The sequence below is a fragment of the Euprymna scolopes genome, chromosome 14 (assembly GCF_053919585.1).
Source record: "Euprymna scolopes isolate OS-2025 chromosome 14, ASM5391958v1, whole genome shotgun sequence".
NCBI classification, from domain to species: Eukaryota; Metazoa; Mollusca; class Cephalopoda; order Sepiida; family Sepiolidae; genus Euprymna; species Euprymna scolopes.
This window is the reverse complement of record NC_136495.1, coordinates 16,770,689-16,791,357: the sequence shown is the minus strand read 5'-3', so window position 1 is coordinate 16,791,357 and position 20,669 is coordinate 16,770,689. Positions and strand designations below refer to the sequence as shown.

General features: G+C 33.2%; 2 protein-coding genes across 2 annotated transcripts in view; one reads left to right on the top strand and one right to left on the bottom strand.

Annotated features, from left to right (window-relative positions):
- Positions 1-1,804: 1,804 nt before the first annotated feature.
- On the bottom strand, positions 1,805-19,203 carry LOC145292877 (succinate dehydrogenase assembly factor 2, mitochondrial-like). The gene is made up of 4 exons (XM_080138994.1): positions 19,065-19,203; positions 7,218-7,408; positions 5,527-5,636; positions 1,805-2,004 (listed from the first exon to the last, which is right to left on the bottom strand). Exons 1-4 carry the CDS (start codon positions 19,119-19,121, stop codon positions 1,898-1,900), a joined length of 465 nt encoding a protein of 154 aa, XP_079995120.1. The 5' UTR covers positions 19,122-19,203; the 3' UTR covers positions 1,805-1,897.
- The window catches only part of LOC145292875 (splicing factor C9orf78-like), a 31,711-nt gene continuing 30,233 nt past the window's right edge, over positions 19,192-20,669 (top strand). Inside the window, exon 1 of the mRNA XM_080138992.1 lies at positions 19,192-19,317. Coding sequence (XP_079995118.1) covers positions 19,211-19,317 — 107 coding nt within the window. The 5' untranslated portion in view covers positions 19,192-19,210. The remainder of the gene's footprint in view (positions 19,318-20,669) is intronic.

Genomic DNA, 20,669 nt, shown 5'->3' with positions numbered 1-20,669 from the left:
TTATCAGGGAGGTTATTTATGAATGAGGAATAATAAAGGTTCAAGGATCGCCCACTTATATTGTGTTTTTTACGTATGACCATCAAGAACAACCTAAATTTTTCTTTTGTGCAAGAACCTGAATTTTTCTTTTGTGCAAGAACCTGAATTTTTCTTTTGTGCAAGAACAATTTGAATTTTTCTTTTGTGCAAGAACAATTTGAATTTTTCTTTTGTGCAAGAACAATTTGAATTTTTCTTTTGTGCAAGAACAATTTGAATTTTTCTTTTGTGCAAGAAAAATTTGATTATATTAAGTAGTCGTCTAGTATTACCATATGCTTGAATTTCCATAGATATTTGTGCCAGATCCTGTCAAAGGTCTTAGATATATCTAGGATTACTTTTCTAGCCTTCCCCTGCCTTATTTAGTGCGTGGGATACATGCTCAGAGATTAGTTAGGATATCTGCAGTAGAATGATCTTGCCTAAATCCATACTATTGGTCGGAAAGAAGTTTAATATCTATGAGGTGGCTTGATTGATTTAGGAAATATTTATTTTGGTGGAGAGGTGGAGGTTAATACTGGATTAGTTCTTTCAGAGTTTTTGAAAACTGGCATCACAGAAGCAAATTGTTGAAAGGTTCAGAGAAATTTTTTTTTTTTTTTTTTTAAGTGTCTAGATTTTATGTGAGGAGTGATTTAGATTATAGTGTGGCTTCTGTCCGCAAAAGAAAATTTGGGAGGAAATGGAGTTGGATACTAACTGCTAGGCAAGGAGTTTAGCCTTCTCAGTTGCTGTGCAAACAACCTCATGGTTGTTGGATAGAAGGAGAATTGTTAACTGTCCATTATTTACTACACTTATACATTTTCCAGAAATTTATAGTTTCTAATGTCTGCAACTCTGATTTTGGCAAGGTCACTAAACCTTCTCTTGGCTATTTCATTCTTACAATTATTTCTACTTTTATCATCTATTTCTACTGGACATGTCTATAAGTCTGCTGAATGTATGCGGCTTTGAGCAATAGCAGTTGTAGAAGTGAACTATTGTGGAGAGTAGGGTTTGTTATAAAACTCTCCTGTGGGAACACTTGCTTCAATTGCTGCTTTGAACCATTCAGTAGCATCATTTGCACACTGTTCCACATTTCCTGGAGCATCTCTGATGGCTTCCCAGTTAGCCTTCTCAAAGGACCTCGGCATTTTGAGCAACAAGCTCTTCAACTTGGGAGTCGAAAGTTTAGTGTGATGCCTACCAATATCATGTGGTCAGAATTCCGAATGAGCTATGAACATCTGTTACACAATCTTTGAGAACTGGTCAAAAATAGGTCTAAAAGTGAGGCTTACTGATACTGTTTATCTGGGAAACGAGTCAGGAACATTACTGTCTGTGGCAGGCAATGAGATATAGAAAAGCTATCAGCTGCGTCTGTAACTAGAGAAGCCAATTACTTAGATGAACAAAGTCAAATAACTGCACTTGAGCACTAGTATCTAAGGAGAGTGCTGCATCTATGCTCACAGAGATATGGTTGATTAAGTTATAGTTCTGGATCAAGGAAGAACGGTAGAAAAAATATAAGTAATTTTATGTTGCAAGTTTAGTCTAAAGCGCATGGAGGCCTGGTCGTCTGATTCTAGTTTTGATTTTCTAGTCAAGGGAAGAATGTTATGTTACAAATATAGACTTCGCAAGTTCGTGCATGTGTTAGTTTTTACAAGTAGGATTTAAACATGTCAAGTTTGAAAGAGTTTTCATCGCTAAACATAGAAAATGAATGGAAGACATCCGAAAAAAAAACAAAAAAAAAAAAAACTGGTCAAATAGATTCTTTTATTTAAAACAAAACAAATTGTTAATTTCTGTTAAGGCTATCTATCCTCAATTCCAATTTTTTTTTTTTTTTTTACAAATCTGGCTGTACAGTTCGGCTACTACGATCCTCATTTTTCACAAAGTCTTTTAGCATGTTCATAACTTCATTGTCAAAGTATTCTGGCGTTGGTTTGGCACCTGTGAATAAGAAAAAAATCTTCTTGAAAAAAAAAAACTAAATTTGTTTACAGACTGTCCCTCCCTCTATAATAAAGATCAATGTGTATTTATTTTATCACAAAGCTGAGGTAGCCATGAAAAAATAGACATTGGTACTTCATTATTTTTAATTTGACAGCTGAATCAGTTCTTTATGTTAATCAAAATGTAGATTGTTACAAATGACAAGATTCTAATTTTTTTTTTATGTTGGTATACGTTCATATTTAAATAAATTTGGAAAAGTTTGTCTCCATAACACTGTCAACTCGAGGGGTCCCAGAAAATTTCTTTGAATGAGACTATTCTCTTGAGACGTTCCTGATGTGCACATCTGTCCTTTTTGCACTATTTTTATCAATCAAGTTAATCACTGAATACTTTACTTTGCTGCATTCTACAATGCCAGAATAATCACGTTGACACTGATATCCGTTAGATCACTAAAGTTAAGCAATGTTGAGCTTAGTTAATACTAAAATGGACCATTTGGGAATACCAGGTGCTGTATGTGCTCTCCGCTTCAACTGTTAAAATATAACAATTACGAAAGCACTTTGTCTGAATGCATGGGGGGGTCCATTTTACTTACCTTTCAACTTTGTGACAAGAAAACAAAAACACTTTGGTGTAGTTAAAAAAAAAAAAAAAAAAAAAAAAAAAAAAACCTGTCTATAATATAAATTTTCTTTTTAATTATACTTTATTTTTATCACCCAATGATGTCATTACTGGTGTGGTCCTGTCATCCATTCAAAGTGCTCCACATTGATGTTGATGGCCCAAAGCCACATTGTAGGCTGCTTAAAAACAGTGATTAGTTGATCATTTATATTTTGCAGTTATAAAATTTTTTTTTTTAATGATTAATAGAAAAAAAAAAAAATGGACCAACTGACCAGTTTTGCCCTCACTCGAACTGAATTGAATTTTATTCGTAATGGGGAAACTATACACACTAAAATAAAGCAGTGTTAAGATTTATTAAAGGCGAGTAAAAAAAAAAAAAAATGGCGGGAGGAGAGGCAATAAATATTTAAAATAAAGCTGCGTTATAATACAGATTGAAAGCCTCCAATCTTTGTAGTCATTTGTATGAAATCCATGGAGCTTGTGTATTGCAAGTTTTTAAACCCACTTCAGATATCATCTTTAGAAATGGATTATCAGACCATGTATTGAGTATTTTGTCATATTTGGGATGGTGAATCTGTATCCCATTTGAAGGTTCTTGATAAATTGTGAAAACATACCTGCAATCTGATTGGCCCGCTAGTCTCAGTCTTTTCTTCAAATACTACAATGGCATGTGTTCCTCAGAATTGTTTGATTTATTCCCTGCTCCCTTTGAGCTCACTTGAGTTGTTTGTCTAGAGGTTTCCACCAATTTGCCATTCTAACACCTCATTGTAATACAGCTTCCTTTTGCAGTCGCTTCTTTGTACTTAGTTTTCCTCCTACCTAGAACCTTGGTCTTTTCAAGACTAAAGTCTTGCGGTATAATTTGTCTTTGCGATAATCAACTTTTGTTCTTTTTAGCTCCTTACATCAAGTGGCTTCATGCAGTGTTTCGAGCGATTTCCACAAAAAAATAGAGGTGAAGATTGTATGCTATATTCCAGAGTGGGTCACATCAGAGATGCATATAGCAATAGAAAAATGTCCGCAGTTACAATGACAAAGGAGTGCAATAACGGGAAATATTTTTGTAGGTTTTTATAAGACCAGGTTTTGCTAGTACATATGGACAACAGACATCTGTAATAGAAATCTCACCTGTCTGTATGTCAGCCTAAAACTTTCGACAGAGGCGATGCATTTTCACGCAATCGGTATCGTTTTGAAGTTTGACCCTTCGGACAACAAATATCGAAAAATTGGCTAAAAACATTAATTCCTTCATCCTCAACTAGGCACTTTTCTACAGGGAGGGGAGGTCGCTTTTTTTTTTTGCTGATATTTTCAAAAGTCATCTCTTTTCGATTGACTAGCCTTAATTTAAACCTTCGGCACTTCCAGTTTGGTAATGGACGGAACAGCGAAGACTTTTTTTTTTTCACATTCTTTTCCTCCTTCGTGATATGGGTTCGAGCCTGCCTGCCTACTTCCACTTTTTTTTTTGCTCAACACACACTGCCAAACATCTGGGCACCAAGGCTAGTTAGTGGTATATGTTTGGCCAAAGGAAGAGGAGGGGTGCAGAAACCTGAAAATATCTCTAGCCAGAGTTGTCCGATATCCAAGAGATATTTTCTTTGTTTGATAAAATGTCTTATTTGATAGGGAAGTCATGCTGGGACTGGCCTTTGTGGAGGGAAAATAATTTTCCTAAATGGGTTTCAGATAAACTATTATGAATAGGACCATCTGTGTGGTTGTAATAGTGACTACCAAGAACAGAACTAGTCAAATACGAAGAGATCCCAAGAGAATGAAAGAGTTGAGCATTAGAGAGCAATTGAATTTCTGGAAAGATGCCAGGCAGTTGGCTTTTGGTGGTTCTCAAGTACAGATTGTCTTGTGTCGAGTTGGACTGGTGTTTTTTTTAGTTGGCCAAGATGAAAGAAATGCTCCCATTCTGCAAGTCAGTCATTCAACACCAAAAAAAAAAAAAAAAAAAATATCTGTTTATGAGCTCAATTCATGGTTTTGCTAGATCTGAGCATTCTTAGTTGCTGTTCTGACTAGATTGACGAACAAATTTGGATCGTGTAGTAGACGCATGACGATGGTGACACAGGAATAAAGAGGAATCGACCATAACACTAAAGTTCTTGGACTATGTCATCTCATCCATCTTCTAAATTAAGTGGCATATTGAGTGAAGAACCGACTGGAAAGTTGTTGCATTTGTTGACATTAAGAGACAATTTCTATAGGTTTAATCATTTTCAAACTTGGACGCATCTATAGAGAATTTTGAAATTACTTCTAGTGGCAATGATCTAGACATAATTGGCAAAACTATTTGGATCAAAACCAGAATAATTGTTTATGGCTATTTTGAGTATTTTTTTTTATATTTATGTACTAATAAGTTACCATCTATCAAGGCCAAAAGTCACTTGAGGATATAAGGGATAGATCATCAGTTAAATTTAAAACTCACCTTACACATCCATCATTTTTTGAAAATGATCAACGAAGCGAAATTTAATTGTTTATGAGGATGGTTTATGACAAATATTTGTCAACATTAGATTTGAAGACAACCATATTGTGGCCCACATTGAAAATCTCATAGTAACATGTTGCACAGATGAGAAGTTCTTTGAAAGAAACTCTGTTCATGGAAATTACATAGAAAACTGATAACTAAATCTATTTCTTTTTTCTCCAGATAAATTAGGCTAACCAATTCATGTCATTTAAAAGGTATTTCTTACCTACCTACACACAAGGTTATCCTGCATATACAGTAACTGTACATGTAATCTCTTATAAAGTAAAAATTCTCATCTATCAGAAAGATAGAGAGAGATAGGAAAAGAACAGACTAACCAGTAATCCAGTAATAAATATCCCAATCATTTGTCGGCTCATTGATGAGTTTATCATAGAGAGAGAGTTGAGTTTCGTTTAATTTGTCCAAGTATCGATCGGCAAAACAACTGTAAAACAAAGAAATTCACATGTAAATATTTTACGAAATTAATGCATTGCTTAGATTTCGATTTATTAACAACAACAGCAACAACAAAAAGGAAACATTCAATTCACAAATCATGCAAATATCGTTCCAATAATCATAGGAGCAACCGGACTCATGAAAAAAGAATTCTAAAAATGACATGGCAAATAAACTCAGTGAACCAAGAGCAGTAAAAATAAAAACGATTGCGTTTAAAGAATACTAAAATAAAATCTCAGTTGGAGTCTCTGAAAAAGCAGATGAATGTTTGGCATCCAGGAGGATGCCCCATCCCAACAAAAAGATAAAAAATTTGAAAAAAAAAAAAAAAAAAGTTACCTCCACCTATCAACTATATTAAGATTTAAACTGCTTATGTTTTTTTTTTTAATTCTATGACAGTTGAATGTATTGAAATACTGTGTGTGTGTGTGTGTGTATATATATATATATATATATATATATATATATATATATATATATATATATTAAGTAAAGTAATTTTCAATTTAAAAATTAAAAAAAAAAATTTTTTAAATTTAAAAATCAAATTTTAATTAAATTAAGGAACAACAACAAAGTCAATTATCTGTACGATCGTTTCGGAAATCCGTGCTTTTTATTTGTGGTATACATGAAGTTATGTAGAACAATTATATATATTTTTTTTTGTTAAGCACGGTCTCTTCATCAGCAAATTTAGGAGGATTTTTATTGAATTTAAAAGACACCATAAATAAACCTAGCATTAAAAGTAAGGCAGATGAATCTTTTAGTTTTTCTTTTTTTGAAATCAGGAACTGTGTTTAAAGTAGTCATTTAGATGTTTGCTATAGCTTTTTATTTTATTGAATAATTCAATAATTAGTGATGATAGTAATGATTTTAATAAATTTAGTGATGATAGTAATGATTTTAATAAATTTAGTGATGATAGTAATGATTTTAATAAATTTAGTGATGATAGTAATGATTTTAATAAATTTAGTGATGATAGTAATGATTTTAATAAATTTAGTGATGATAGTAATAATTTTAATAAATTTAGTGATGATAGTAATAATTTTAATAAATTTAGTGATGATAGTAATAATTTTAATAAATTTAGTGATGATAGTAATAATTGTAATAAATTTAGTGATGATAGTAATAATTGTAATAAATTTAGTGATGATAGTAATGATTTTAATAAATTTAGTCTTTGTCTTGGAAATTGCCAATTCGTCAATCCAATTGATTGCTTGATTTAGTCAGGGACCCACTCTGGTGCATCGAGAGAAAGTTTTTTTTTTTTTTTTTTTAAACTTCTGCATGTCAGTACAGTCAGGGAAGAAGGAAGGGAATTCTAAAATCTAGCAGTCTGAGGAAGAAATTATTAGAGTAGAAGGCTTTCTTGTTGGGAGTAAGTACATCGAGGAGGGGTTACAAGTGTGATATATATATAGACACTATTGTCTCATTAATTAATGCTTAGTAAAGCCAATTCCATAGTCAGCATAATTATCCATTACACAGATCATGCACAAAGCTGTTCATTGTGTCTGAAAGCGGGTTGCTTTACCTGAGAAGAAGTCCGTTTTCCAGCATCCCTCTTTTCCGACTTTGATAAAGTAGACGAGCACGAGTTGACTCTGGAGTTTCATTTTGGTACTCTTTGTTTGGTGGGAGTGGAGCTGTCAATTCTTTTTCATTGGAAAAAGAGTCTCCTTCCCCGGAAGTAGTTGACAGTCTTGCTATTGAAAGTGGCCTTTGCTGTGAAAAATAAATATACACTTATAACAACATAGCATTAATGATAGCTTTAGTAGCATATTCTACTTCAAGCAATACCATATAGATTACAATCGTAAATATGGCAATAACATAATAAATAATGAAACACAAAAAAATGATAAAAATGAAAATAATGAAAAGAAAACAATAACACAAGAATATTGTATTCTATTTATCGACGATATCACTTTAACGTATATTTTGTATTTGCATGATTACCTGGAGTTGCCCAGGGGCATGATCAACAAAAATTTTAATAAATTTAGTAATGATAGTAATGATTTTAATAAATTAAGTGATGATAGTAATGATTTTAATAAATTAAGTGATGATAGTAATGATTTTAATAAATTTAGTAATGATAGTAATGATTTTAATAAATTTAGTAATGATTTTAATAAATTAAGTCATCATAGTAATGATTTTAATAAATTAAGTCATCATAGTAATGATTTTAATAAATTAAGTCATCATAGTAATGATTTTAATAAATTAAGTCATCATAGTAATGATTTTAATAAATTAAGTCATCATAGTAATGATTTTAATAAATTAAGTCATCATAGTAATGATTTTAATAAATTTAGTGATGATAGTAATGATTTTAATAAATTTAGTGATGATAGTAATGATTTTAATAAATTTAGTGATGATAGTAATGATTTTAATAAATTTAGTGATGATAGTAATGATTTTAATAAATTTAGTGATGATAGTAATGATTTTAATAAATTTAGTGATGATAGTAATGATTTTAATAAATTTAGTGATGATAGTAATGATTTTAATAAATTTAGTGATGATAGTAATGATTTTAATACATTTAGTGATCATAGTAATAATTTTAATAAATTTAGTGATGATAGTAATAATTTTAATAAATTTAGTGATGATAGTAATGATTTTAATAAATTTAGTTATTATAGTAATGATTTTAATAAATTTAGTGATGATAGTAATAATTTTAATAAATTAAGTGATGATAGTAATGATTTTAATAAATTAAGTGATGATAGTAATGATTTTAATAAATTTAGTGATCATAGTAATGATTTTAATAAATTTAGTGATCATAGTAATGATTTTAATACATTTAGTGATTATAGCAATGATTTTAATACATTTAGTGATGATTTTAATAACTGGAGGAAGTTTATTTTGATGGCTATTTCGATTGATCAGAATTTTGTTAACAGTGAGAAGCTAATGCTGGTGTGATTGCAAAAGTTAGGAGTGAGTAGAGAGTTCAGGAAATTTCTGCCATTACTAACCAGCAGAGAATTACCAGTATCAAGGAAGAGTCTATCAGACATACAAAGTGTGATGATGTATGGAAGTAAAACTTGGCTAGTAAACTTTTAGGACATGCATTGCATGAAAGGCGCTGCTTTGTCAACTAAGCTCCAACCCCTGTCTCATCACTGCAATGTTGCATCCCTCTGCCTGTTTTACATGTATTTTAATAGAATGTGCTCTGATGAACTCTTTTTACTTGTGCCCCCTCGACGTACATATCCACAACAAACCTGCTTAGCAACAAAATCTCACCCCTTCACTGTTGAGGTGCCTAAATGCCAGAAAGCTTTCTACTCTTTGCGGACGGACGCTACACTAAACGATCTAAAAATCACCCCTGCTATCATAAAAAATCTTGACACTTCAAAAGCATGTGGACCTGATCTCATCCCAGCTGTGCTATTAAAAAAGTGCTCAGCCGAAGTAGCTCCAGTTCTCTCCAAACTCTACAACAAATGCCTTAATGAATCCTGCTTTCCAGGCTGTTGGAAAACCGCTTCTGTGGTACCAATATTCAAGAATTCTGGCGAAAGAACTGACCCATCAAATTATCGCCCCATTAGCCTCCTCCCACTTTTCGCCAAAATATTTAAGACCATAATTAACCATGCTCTAGTCCGGCACCTTACAGATGCTAAACTTCTGACTGACAAACAATATGGATTTAGACAAGCCCGTTCCACAGCTGACATCCTAACTGTAATCTCTGAATGTATATACCATTCACTGGACAAAGCAGGGGAGGGCAGAGCGGTAGTTCTAGATATATCTAAGGCTTTTGACAGGGTATGGCACAAGAGTCTCCTCAGGAAAATTAAATCATACGGTATCACTAGTAGAATACTTAAGATAATTAGATCCTTCTTAGATAAGAGAAAAATCCAGGTTGTCCTCGACGGTCAAACATCTAAACAGTGTGATATAAATGCGGGAGTGCCTCAGGGGTCTATTCTTGGACCTCTATTGTTCCTAATATTTATTAATGACCTCTCCAACAAAACTGCCTCTGAGATGTCTATATATGCTGATGACACTACACTCTATAACAGTCACGACAGAAAAACAAATGAACACATATCTAAAGAAATGACAAAAACACTAGAGGATGACCTCCAATCTGTAGTGGAATGGGGACATAAATGGATGGTCACATTCAATGCTGCCAAGACTAAACTGGTTTCCTTCAATAACTACAAGAAACCTTCTCTGCCACCAATAGCAATGGCCAGTGACTCCCTGTCTGAGAGTACATCTTTCAAACTGCTTGGCCTAACGTTCACAGGAAACATGAGCTGGAACAATTATATTGAAAACATTGCCAGGGTCGCTGCAAAAAAGGTAGGCTCTCTCTACCGTGCTAGAAAACTATTGACACCTGAAAGTATCTGTATCTCTATAAGGCCACCATTCGCCCATGTATGGAGTATTGTTGTCACATCTGGGCTGGTGCGTCTACTACTAGTCTCTCGCTCCTAGACAAGGTTAAAAAAAGAGTCGCCAATCTCATAGGCCCTGAACTGGCATCTAAGCTTCAGCCTCTGTCCCATTGGCGAAACGTTGCATCCCTCTGCCTGTTCTACAAGTATTTTAATGGTGAATGCTCTGACGAACTGCAGACACTTGTGCCCCCACGATGCAGACACCCTCGACAAACCCGACAGGCAGCTAAATCCCACTCCCACACAGTAGAGATCCCTAGATGTAAAAGATCTTTCTACTCCAGTAGTTTCTTCCCCAGAATCGCTAGACTCTGGAATTCCATTCCAGGTCCCTGCTTCTCTAACTGTACTGACATGCAGAAGTTCAAGTGTAACGTGAACCGACATCTTGCTGCCCAAATCCCAACATAGTGCTCCAGTAGTTGCTGCCCTTGATAGTAGCCCCCTACACCAAAGTGGCAATGTGCCTTGTTTGGGGTGAAAATGTAATAAAAAAAATTTAAAAAAGAAATAAAAAAAAAACTCTAATAGCTTCTTCTCTCGAACAGCTAAACTTTGGAATTCCCTTCCTGCTACCTGCTTCCCTAACTGTACTGATATGCAGAAGTTCAAATGTAATGTAAACCAATATATTGTTAATCTTTCTTAGGCATGGTTCCAATTAGTAGTCGCTTATGTCCAAATGGATGGCGATACCTCTTGAGGAATAATATAAGAATATGATGTATGTGTAATGCAAGTCTAAAGATAAGACTAGATCTGATGACCTTGGAGAAAGATTAAATTTTGGACACAAGAACGTGTGTGAAAAATAGGAAATTTTGTTGGTATGATTGTGCAGATTAAATGGATGAGAATAGATGTAGAACAGTTGAGGTAACAAGGTCAGTTGGCAAGGCAAAGATCAATGTAAATATGGGGGTGATAAAAATGTACTTTAGAGAAAGAGGGATAAAGAAAGATCTAGTCGAAGATAGATTAGTTTGAAAGTCAATTTCTAAAAGCTGTCCAATACATGTCAGCATGTAAAATGGATGTTAAACTGAATATCCTTGTTTGGACTGAAAAAGATTTTTGAAAAAAAAAAAGTCAATTGGGCAAGAAAAACATCAGTGAACATAAGGATGGATTTGAGAAAAAAAAAAGATAAATAATGACCTGTCCAGAAATAGATTAGTTTGGAAGTCAATTTCTAAAAGCTGTCCAAGACATGCCAGCATGTAAATGGAGGTTATGGTTTTGTTACAAGTTAAGGAGTTAGCAGTGTTTCATAGAAAATGAAAATACTGCTGTCATGTCAATATACTAATCATATCTGCTCCAAATTTTGGACTGATTGTCAGGTCCGTCATGTCACCTAATCATACAGAGGAAAATTGGACAAGGGTGTGTGGCACAGGGCCAGCAAAATATCTACTAGTGTCGAATGCCATGTAAACTATCAGAGTATTTATTAGTTTTCCTATGAGGGTAGGTTTGTCAAGAGTGGTTTAATGGAAGCAAAGTATCTTTGACTATTTGGAGATTAAAATAAAAAAATTCTCAGCATAATTAAATCAACTCCTGCTATTCTTTTTCCGCAATATGAGATGTTCAATTTCGGAAAATGGTTTAATACATTTTCAGTCTTTGTTACAAAAGGAAAAAGGTTGAATTCATTCTAACTCAACCTTGTTATCACATTTTATCAGAATTAGTCTCACAACATAGGGTTTATATACTTGATAAAACAAAAAGGAATAGGCAGGGTGCCATTATAAGTTGATAACACCAGTAGATTAATTTGGATTATTACTTCTATTCATCTTCAGTGTTATTTTCACAATGTTTTAGTCGATGTAACCTCCAACCTTCTTCAGTTGTATCTTGTCAAACTTAGGAATGTTGCTCTTAAACTCCGGAATCTGCACAGAATTTCAAATGGAATCCTTTATTTTCTTCATGCGAGTAGCATGATCTTGTTCCGTTAGCCATGGCTGGACAGAGGTCCTAAGTAATTTGCAATTGTATTTTTCAGTCACATGCAACCTTCAAGATAACATCACTTTTACAACTGATTTTTCCAGATACTCTAACCATTGCGCCACGGCTCCTTGCGAAAATTCTAGTATGAATTTTATTTCTAGATGCAAATATCACTATTTATTACTTTAGAAACTATTAGAGTAGAAGGCTTTCTTACATCTAGGGATCTCTACTGTGTAGAGGTGGGACGTAACTGCTTATCGGGGGTATTTACGTTGCGGGGGTACAAAGGCTTGTAGTTTGTCGAAGCATCCACCATTAAAATACTTGTAAAACAGGCAAAGGGATGCAACATTTCGTCGATAGGACAGAGGCTGAAACTTAGGTTGGCGACTCTTTTGAACCCTGTCAAAGAGTGAGAAACTAGTAGCAGATGCACCAGCCCAAATGTGACAATACAGCATACATGCGTGAATAGTGGCCTTATAGAGGTATAGGATACTTTCAGGCATAAATAACTTTCTAGCACGGTAGAGAAAGCCCACCTTCTTCGCAGTAGCCTTGGCAATGCTCTCGATGTACCTGTTCCAACTAATGTTCCGTGTGAATGTTAAGCCGAGGAGTTTGAACGAAATACTTTCAGGTAATGTATCTTTAGCTATTGGTGGTTGAGAAGGTTTCTTGTAATTATTAAAGGAAACAAGCTTTGTCTTGGCAGCATAGAATGTTATCATCCATTTTTGATTTCATTCCACTACAGATTTGATGTCTTCTTTTAGGGTTTCCGCCATTGCCTTAGATATTTGTTGGTTCATTTTCCCCTTGTGCCTGTTATAGAGTGTGGGGTCATCAGCAAATATACCCATCTCAGACTATTTTATCAGGGAGGTCATTTATGAATGTCAGGAATAATAAAGCTCCAAGGATCGACCCCTGAGGTACACCTGCATTTATATCATATTGTTTAGACGTACGACCATCAGGGACTACCTCGATTTTTTTTTTTATTATATGATTTGCTATACTCAACTTTTCAATCTCTCTACGTACTATGGCTTTTTGGTGTTCTCTGAATCTTAGTTTTAGTAGACATGTCTAACCTTTGTAAAGTTTTCCACATCTACATGGGATCTCATCAAAAAAAGTAATACATGAAGTAGAGAATGAGAGTTTTATTTTTGACAAACAGAGTCGCCCAGCCTTGCCGATCATAAAATATGCTTAAACATATTTTAATTTATGCAGATTTCATATTTATTACCACACGTCTAATTCCCTATTGATTATTATATTGTACCTAATATAGAGTAGTGATTTCAAAAGTTTAAAAAAAAAAGAAAAATAACTTGGGGTGTCATCAGTTAGAATTGAAACCTAAACATTCAGTACTCCAACTGCATTCCCTCATTTAGCCCTTCAGTCGCATTCTATACCGTTTGAGCTAACCCGATAGATAGATAAGAAAGTTTTAAAATTAAACCATTTTTAACTATGATTAGTTTACGCATACACAAACAAACAGAAACATGTCGGCAAGTTGAAACGAACATTTTGCATGTCAACTTGCCGATATATTTCTGTTTTTTTTAGGGTAACAATTGTAAGAGAAAATAGATAAACAAGTAAAGTAAATTTTCTGGGAATGGAAAACTAAAAAGAAATGAGCAAATGAAATACAGACCCGAAAGGAGATTAAAATGATCCGAATTTATTTAAAAGAAAATAAAATGTTATGATTGATTTTCCAAAGCTCAGGTTTTAAAAACCTTTAAGGTAACATGAAATAAAAAAAAACAAAGAACAAATACAAAACAAAAAAAAACAATTCTTACTTTAAAGAAAGGCTGAAAGGAAAATAAAAATAAACAAAAAATAGAAAATAGTTCTTTCAAGTCTTTAAATTCAGTCTTTCAACAAAAAAGTTCTCTTCTCTTTTTTAGGAAAGAAAACATGCAAGACTGATTTGCAAAGTTCTTTCTAAGTTTTTTTTTCTTTCTTCTCCCCTGTCCGTTTTTTTTTTTACAAATAAAACTTTCAAAAGTTTTGTTTTTTTTAGTTTGGCTGTCTCTTCATAGTATGGAGTGTCTGAATGGAAATCCTTTTCTCTGAAAAAGGTTGTCTTTTTCTTCTGAAATGATATTCCCTTTTCTATGAAAAGGGTTGTCTTTTTCTTCTTCTGCTTCTTTAGAAATGATATTCCTTTTCTCTGAAACGGGTTGTCTTGCTATTTCTTCATCCGTCCGAACGGGGACAAAGAAAATAAATCACTGTTGACGAGTCTCTCATTCAACACTTTCGACAAAAATAAATTAAATGGTGTCAGTCTCTGCCACACTTTATCTTTTCAATAAATGGTGGATTTTAGAACAATTTCAACCACTCAATAAAGGCTCTCATTCTTAGTGAAGTGGCTGAGTGAATTTGTCAGTGGTCTCCACTCGATGGAATCCCAGAAACGAGACTTGCTCTCACAAAGTTTTGTCCGGAACTGATTTGAAAAAAGCGCAAGAAAAAGGGGTTTCTGGGTTTTTTTTAGAATAGCCAATCATCATCAAACAATGATGATGGAATACTACTAAGAAAAAGGAAAGACGCTAAACAAAGAGAGAAAGAAATGTCTGCAAGGAATTACATGACAAAAGAGAGAGAGAGAGAGAAAGAGAGAGAGAGTGACGCACGCTCGCACACACATTCGCCAGCTGAAAAGGCCTTTCAGGTACTAACGACTGCTAGACAATGAGGCCAAGATGAGAAGGGTTAACATGAATGCTACAGGCTAACCAAAACGGCTGACATTCCCCCACTTCTCTTTGCACTGCTGATGGCGACATCGATAAAAAAATAAGATTCCAACACAAGGTCCATTTCAGACACTGCAACTTCTTACCTCCCCATTCATATCCGTCTGTGATGGTACCCCTTCTTGTTCTACTGTATATCTGGCCGCATGCACTGCACTTCATTTTGCCTGCAATTAGTTTTTTTTTTTGGGCAAAAGTCGATCACACTTTCGGGCATCTGCAACTGCTACTCCAAGACTGAAAGATTAATTACCTCCATAATTTGCATGTAACAAGTGTTTTGCATGCAACAAGTGTTTTGCATGTAACAAGTGTTTTGCATGTAACAAGTGATATTTTTCTTTTGTTTTTTTTTCTCTTCCATATTTATCCAAAAAGTTGTTTGCTACTTGCATGTGCGCCGCCACCGCCTTGTAATTCGGCATGCTGCACTGTGATTGGCTGATCAACGTGTTACATCAGACAGCAAATAAACCCAAGCTGCTGCATAATCTGGCTGTTGACATGTTCCAGCCAAAGCCGAGTGAATGCTGAAATATGTCTGTTTTGCAATATGCACCAGTACCGTTTTTGTTAAGTCTTGGTACCATTTGCCATATTCTGGTTGTAATTAAATACTTTTGGATGTATGAAGCAAAACGAAAAATGAAAAGTTTCGTTTCATATTAAAAAAAATGAAAATAAATTAGTAAATATTTTGAATGAAACGAATTTAACCTTGCAAAATTCCACCACAGGTAGGTAAAGTTTGAGGTGTTATTCCGAAATGGCAGGCAATAGGGACTGCCAAAAGTCACCACAGAATTACCCCACCCTATATGTAACACGATGTAACTTTATAAATTAATATTATCAGTATAACTTTTGTATCATTTAAAAGAAGAAGGGCAAAATAAACCAATAATGATTAAAAAAATTTTTTTTCATCGAACGAAAATAATGAAATTGCAAGACGAAAATCGTGTTTACATAATTGGCGCTTTAAAATAACGTTCCCATGTAGTAGACATTCCAAACGTGAAAACATACCCGTATTTAATAAATCTAGCAAAAATCAACTAATCGTGAAATTTTCGATACTTATCCATTTTAGAAGTAAATTACATATAAAATGCAGTTTTCGTAAAATATACGAGGGGAAATATTTTTTTAGTGCGTGTCCCCCCCCCCATATTTATTTTTTTCGAAATTCGAACAAAATATATTTAAATCTATCGAAATTTCTATTTATTATGAAACATAAGAGTTCAAATAAGTAAAAAATATTTTTTAAAAATTTAAATACACATACACAATACAAAAATTTACCTTGAAGTTGCAATTAAAAAATTTATATAAACTTAATGTTTTTTTAAATAGCGTTTTTTCGAATTAATATATACTATAATCAGTTGAATTGCCAAGAAAAAGAAACTTCGTAAACATTAATTAAATTTTAAAAGATTAAAACGATTAAAATTCCATTATTTCAAAATATTCCGTTACAACATAGATTTTTAATTGTGTTTAAAAAAATTTTAAATATTAAGTTTTAATATAAACATGACTCTTGTCAGCTATTTTATCACCAGATTAAAACCAATTTGAAAATATTATTGCACAAATATCAGCATTTTGTAGACCCCCCCCCTCGTATTTTGTTTGTCTCTCTTTACCGAACAAAATATGGAACCCCGTAGGTAACCAAAAGAACATTCAGTAAAACCGTAAACTGTGTAAATCTTAAAACCTAACAAAATTATAACAAAGATTAATTATTAATTGCAGTTTGAAGATGATAAAGGTTTTAAAAAATCATTAAGTCGCTTCTGCTTTTCCATAGTTCGTATAGTTAACACAAATCTGACGTCACGGAAACATGCGGTCCAATCTTCACACTCGTTTAGCAGTCCCTCCCTAGCAGGCAAAAATCGATTCACAAGCGGTAAATAATTCCACCATTAGCAGGCAGATTATTAACGACAAGGCAAATGCCTGCATATCTCTAGCTGCCCTACTAGCGCTTTAAATTAGGGGGGGGGAATTCGGTCGCCTTCTAGTTCCTATTTACTTTGCCTCTCAACGAGGGCAGAGTTAGACACCAAGGTCGTTTTTTAACGTGGAGGAATTGTTGTGCGGATCCGGAGATGGCCTGTAAAAGTGAATTATCTCCCCTTTACCATGTTTTCTTCAAATTATTTCCCTTAAGGTTTTCATTTTAGGTTAAAAAAATTGAAAAAAAAAAGGTCAAAATTCAAGGAGTGTGATCATAAATAGATTAAATAAATTGCAAAATAAAACGTTAATATTAATTTATAAAGTTACATCGTGTTACATGTTCTTGTTAATCTTCAAATTGAATTGAATTTTTATGGTATCTTTTGCTCATCAAATTGTCAGGTGAAAGTTCAGAATAGTTAAGAAAACATCCAACTCCCTATGTTAAAAATAGCATTATTATTTCAGCACGATCTGTAAACTGCAGAAATACCAGCAATTTAACAAAATTAAAAACAAAGACGGAAAAATTAAGACACTACTTTAAAACATTAAAAAAAAAAAAAAAAAAATCCGTCACCAAGCATTTTTAAAATAAAAGCTAAAATTTCAAACATTCACTTAAAGTTAAGTTTTCAATATAAAACCATACATTTTAAAATTGAATTTTTATTTCAGGACAATACAGTTTCAAATCAACGTCATTGTTATCCAACATTTCGATGGAGCCAATGCGAAATATGTTATTCCAACAGTCCCTATACTACAATTGAACCAAGTTGCGTGCATAACAAATATATCATTAAACGTGATTACCAAGTAAAGTCAAACATAATTTATTTGGATTTGAATAATCTCTTCTTACAGACGACCTTGATACTTGCTATAAAAATATGCTAAGATTTCCAACATATAAAATGATTAAAATGCGTTTCCTGATTTATGTAATACGTTTTTAAAAGATAATTATGTGTTCAGAGTTTAAAATTTTAACAAGGTTAACATTTTAAATTTTAAAATAAATTTATAAATATTAATACTAATATTTATAGGGCAACCAATCCTATCCAGATGAAAATATACGAGATTGATCGGTGAAAGGGCGAAGTAAAAATTTTGCAAATCGCAATTTTCGGTGATTGGTGCCGTAATATTTTTTTAAAAAGTATTTTCAAGTTTTACGATATTTTTTTATTATTAAATTGTTAGGTGAAAGTACGGAATAGTTACAAAACACCTTCCCTAACCATGTTAAGAATAGATTTCTAAATAATAACGTTAATATTTCAGCACGGTAACATAAGTGCCTAAGTACCCAATTTTCAATATTTATTATTCGAACCTGGGATACAAAATAAAGATAATTATTTTTTAGGTGAAAGTGCACTGGGGGATCACCCCAAGACGGTCAACGTGCACTCACTGGTTGTTCAACCTACAAAGGGTGTTTATTCCGAAAGTCATTCTTAACATGGGAAGGTTGGGGGTGTTTATTCCGAAAGGCATTTTCTTATTTTCAACCTTTCCGTAATCAACTTCTTAAAGGTAAGTCTTCGGGTGGTCCCCCACCCCCAGTGTACTTTCACCAAAAACCGCAAATGTCAGATATAAATGGTTTGTACCTCTAAACGGAGCGAAAATAAAATAAAAATTCGCTAAAAAGTAAACAAATTTCGATATATTTTAAAATCACGTTCTTTTTCTTTTCTTAAATTATACTGCAAATAAAACTTTAATATTTATTTAATATTATATATAAATCTAAAATATTTTAGTTTATATAATGCTTAAAGGTTATGTAACTAAAATTACGTAGACATTCTGGCAAAAGTGTAGTGCGTGTATAATATATATATATATATATATATATATATATATATATATATATATATATATATATATACGTTTAGGAATAATCCTGAAATAAATTTCACTCTAAATAATTTAAGTGACTAAAACAGGAATTTATATTTTAAATATAATTTAGTTTTTGTTAGTTTCATGCGGTTCCGGTTCTCTTGGTAAACCCATAATGAAAACATTGCTCTGATAAACTTCTTTACAATGTGTTGATATTATTTATTCTATGCCATAACAATTAGAGAAGTTTCTTAAGTGTATCCTTGATATTTTTATACAATAGAAAAACCTACTTACAGGAAAATTGGAACTTTTAATTGCAGCAAGCCGAACGAAAAGCGACCTTGCAGCCATCTTGTAAACCAGTTCGTCTGCTCGTGTTTCCGCCGGAAGTCACGATCTCCTTTGGGAGAAGTTAGGAAAACCCACGTGTTAATGCTGTCATGGCGTCGTTGAAAGAGAAGCGAAATTTTCGCAAACGTCGTTGTTCTTCATCTTCCGAAAGCGACAGCGAAAATGAAGAGAAAACCATTGAAACAACGGAATTGGTGTAAGACGGTTTCATTTAAGAAATTTAAATGTGTTGATCTCAAGCCAGGGTTACTTGTTTATACATGTGAATGTAGAGGGACTACTACAATTTTTGTTTAGGTTTCTTTTTCATAGGATGTTAATTAAACGAAATGTAATTATCCCCCCCCCCGCTTTCTTGTACGTTTATGATTATTCTTCGCAAACTTTTATTATTGTATTATGGTTTTTATCATAAAAATAATTAAAATATAAACAATGTTTGATGTCATTTCGACATCAGCATTTTAATGATCGGTGCTTCTTCGTTATGAGAGGGAAAATCGAAATATTGAATTTCGATTGAAAGCAATGTTATCAAATAAATTGTCATGTCGAAATTAGTAACATGTCCAAATATTACGGAAAACGATAAAGTAGAAAATTAATTATTAATGAAAATAGTCTTCAAATAAAGTTCAAGTTATACATAAATAAACAGCATGAAGTCAGGGGAAGTAACTGCAGTCTGTCTTGTTACAACTAATAACGGATATCACCGTGGCTGATTTATGGAATCGTCAAAGTACATGTTTTATGTAATACAATAATATTTAACTAATTACGACATGACAATCAAGTTGATAACATTGCTTTTAGTTGAAATTGACATAAAAAGTAAGATAACATTAATTTTTGATGAAAATTGATTTTTTTTTTCGACTTTCGGTCTAATATCGAAAAAGCACGAAATTTTTATAGAGTCCAAATAAATGGGGCATGTTTGACTCTAATAACAGAAGAAAAAAAGATATGGGTAAAAAAAAAAAAAACAATACAACAAATAAATGTTACCAAAATGAAAAAAATGGAACACTTACATCAAATCTGTTGCCAAGTTCGCTGAAAAATGGTGGGATCATTCTGCTGCTCCAATAGATATCTCACTGCTGATGCAATTCTCTATCTGTATAGGAGCTAAGTACGTCCAACGATGCGAAATCTGTTACTACATCTGGGCAGGAGCTGCTAGAAAGATCTTAGCCTGCATTGGCAGAATTCAAAATAGACTTCGTAGCCTAGTTGGGGATGCCCTTTTCCCTTCCTTACAACCTCTTTCCCACAGAAGAGATGTTGTGAGCCTGTCTCTGTTTTATAGTTATTTTCATGGCATGTGCTCGTCTGAGCTCCAATCTATGGTTCCCCCTTGCCAAACTTTCATGAAAAACCCTCCTCTAGCTGAAACCACTATCAATCCATCACTCTTTATCTGTGCTTAAACCTAAACGTAGATTCCATGAACAAAGCTTCTTTCTTAGAACTGCACGCCCAAAGAACTCTCCTCCATTTTCCTGCTTTCCAGCTGACTACAATATGGTCATCTTCAAGTCT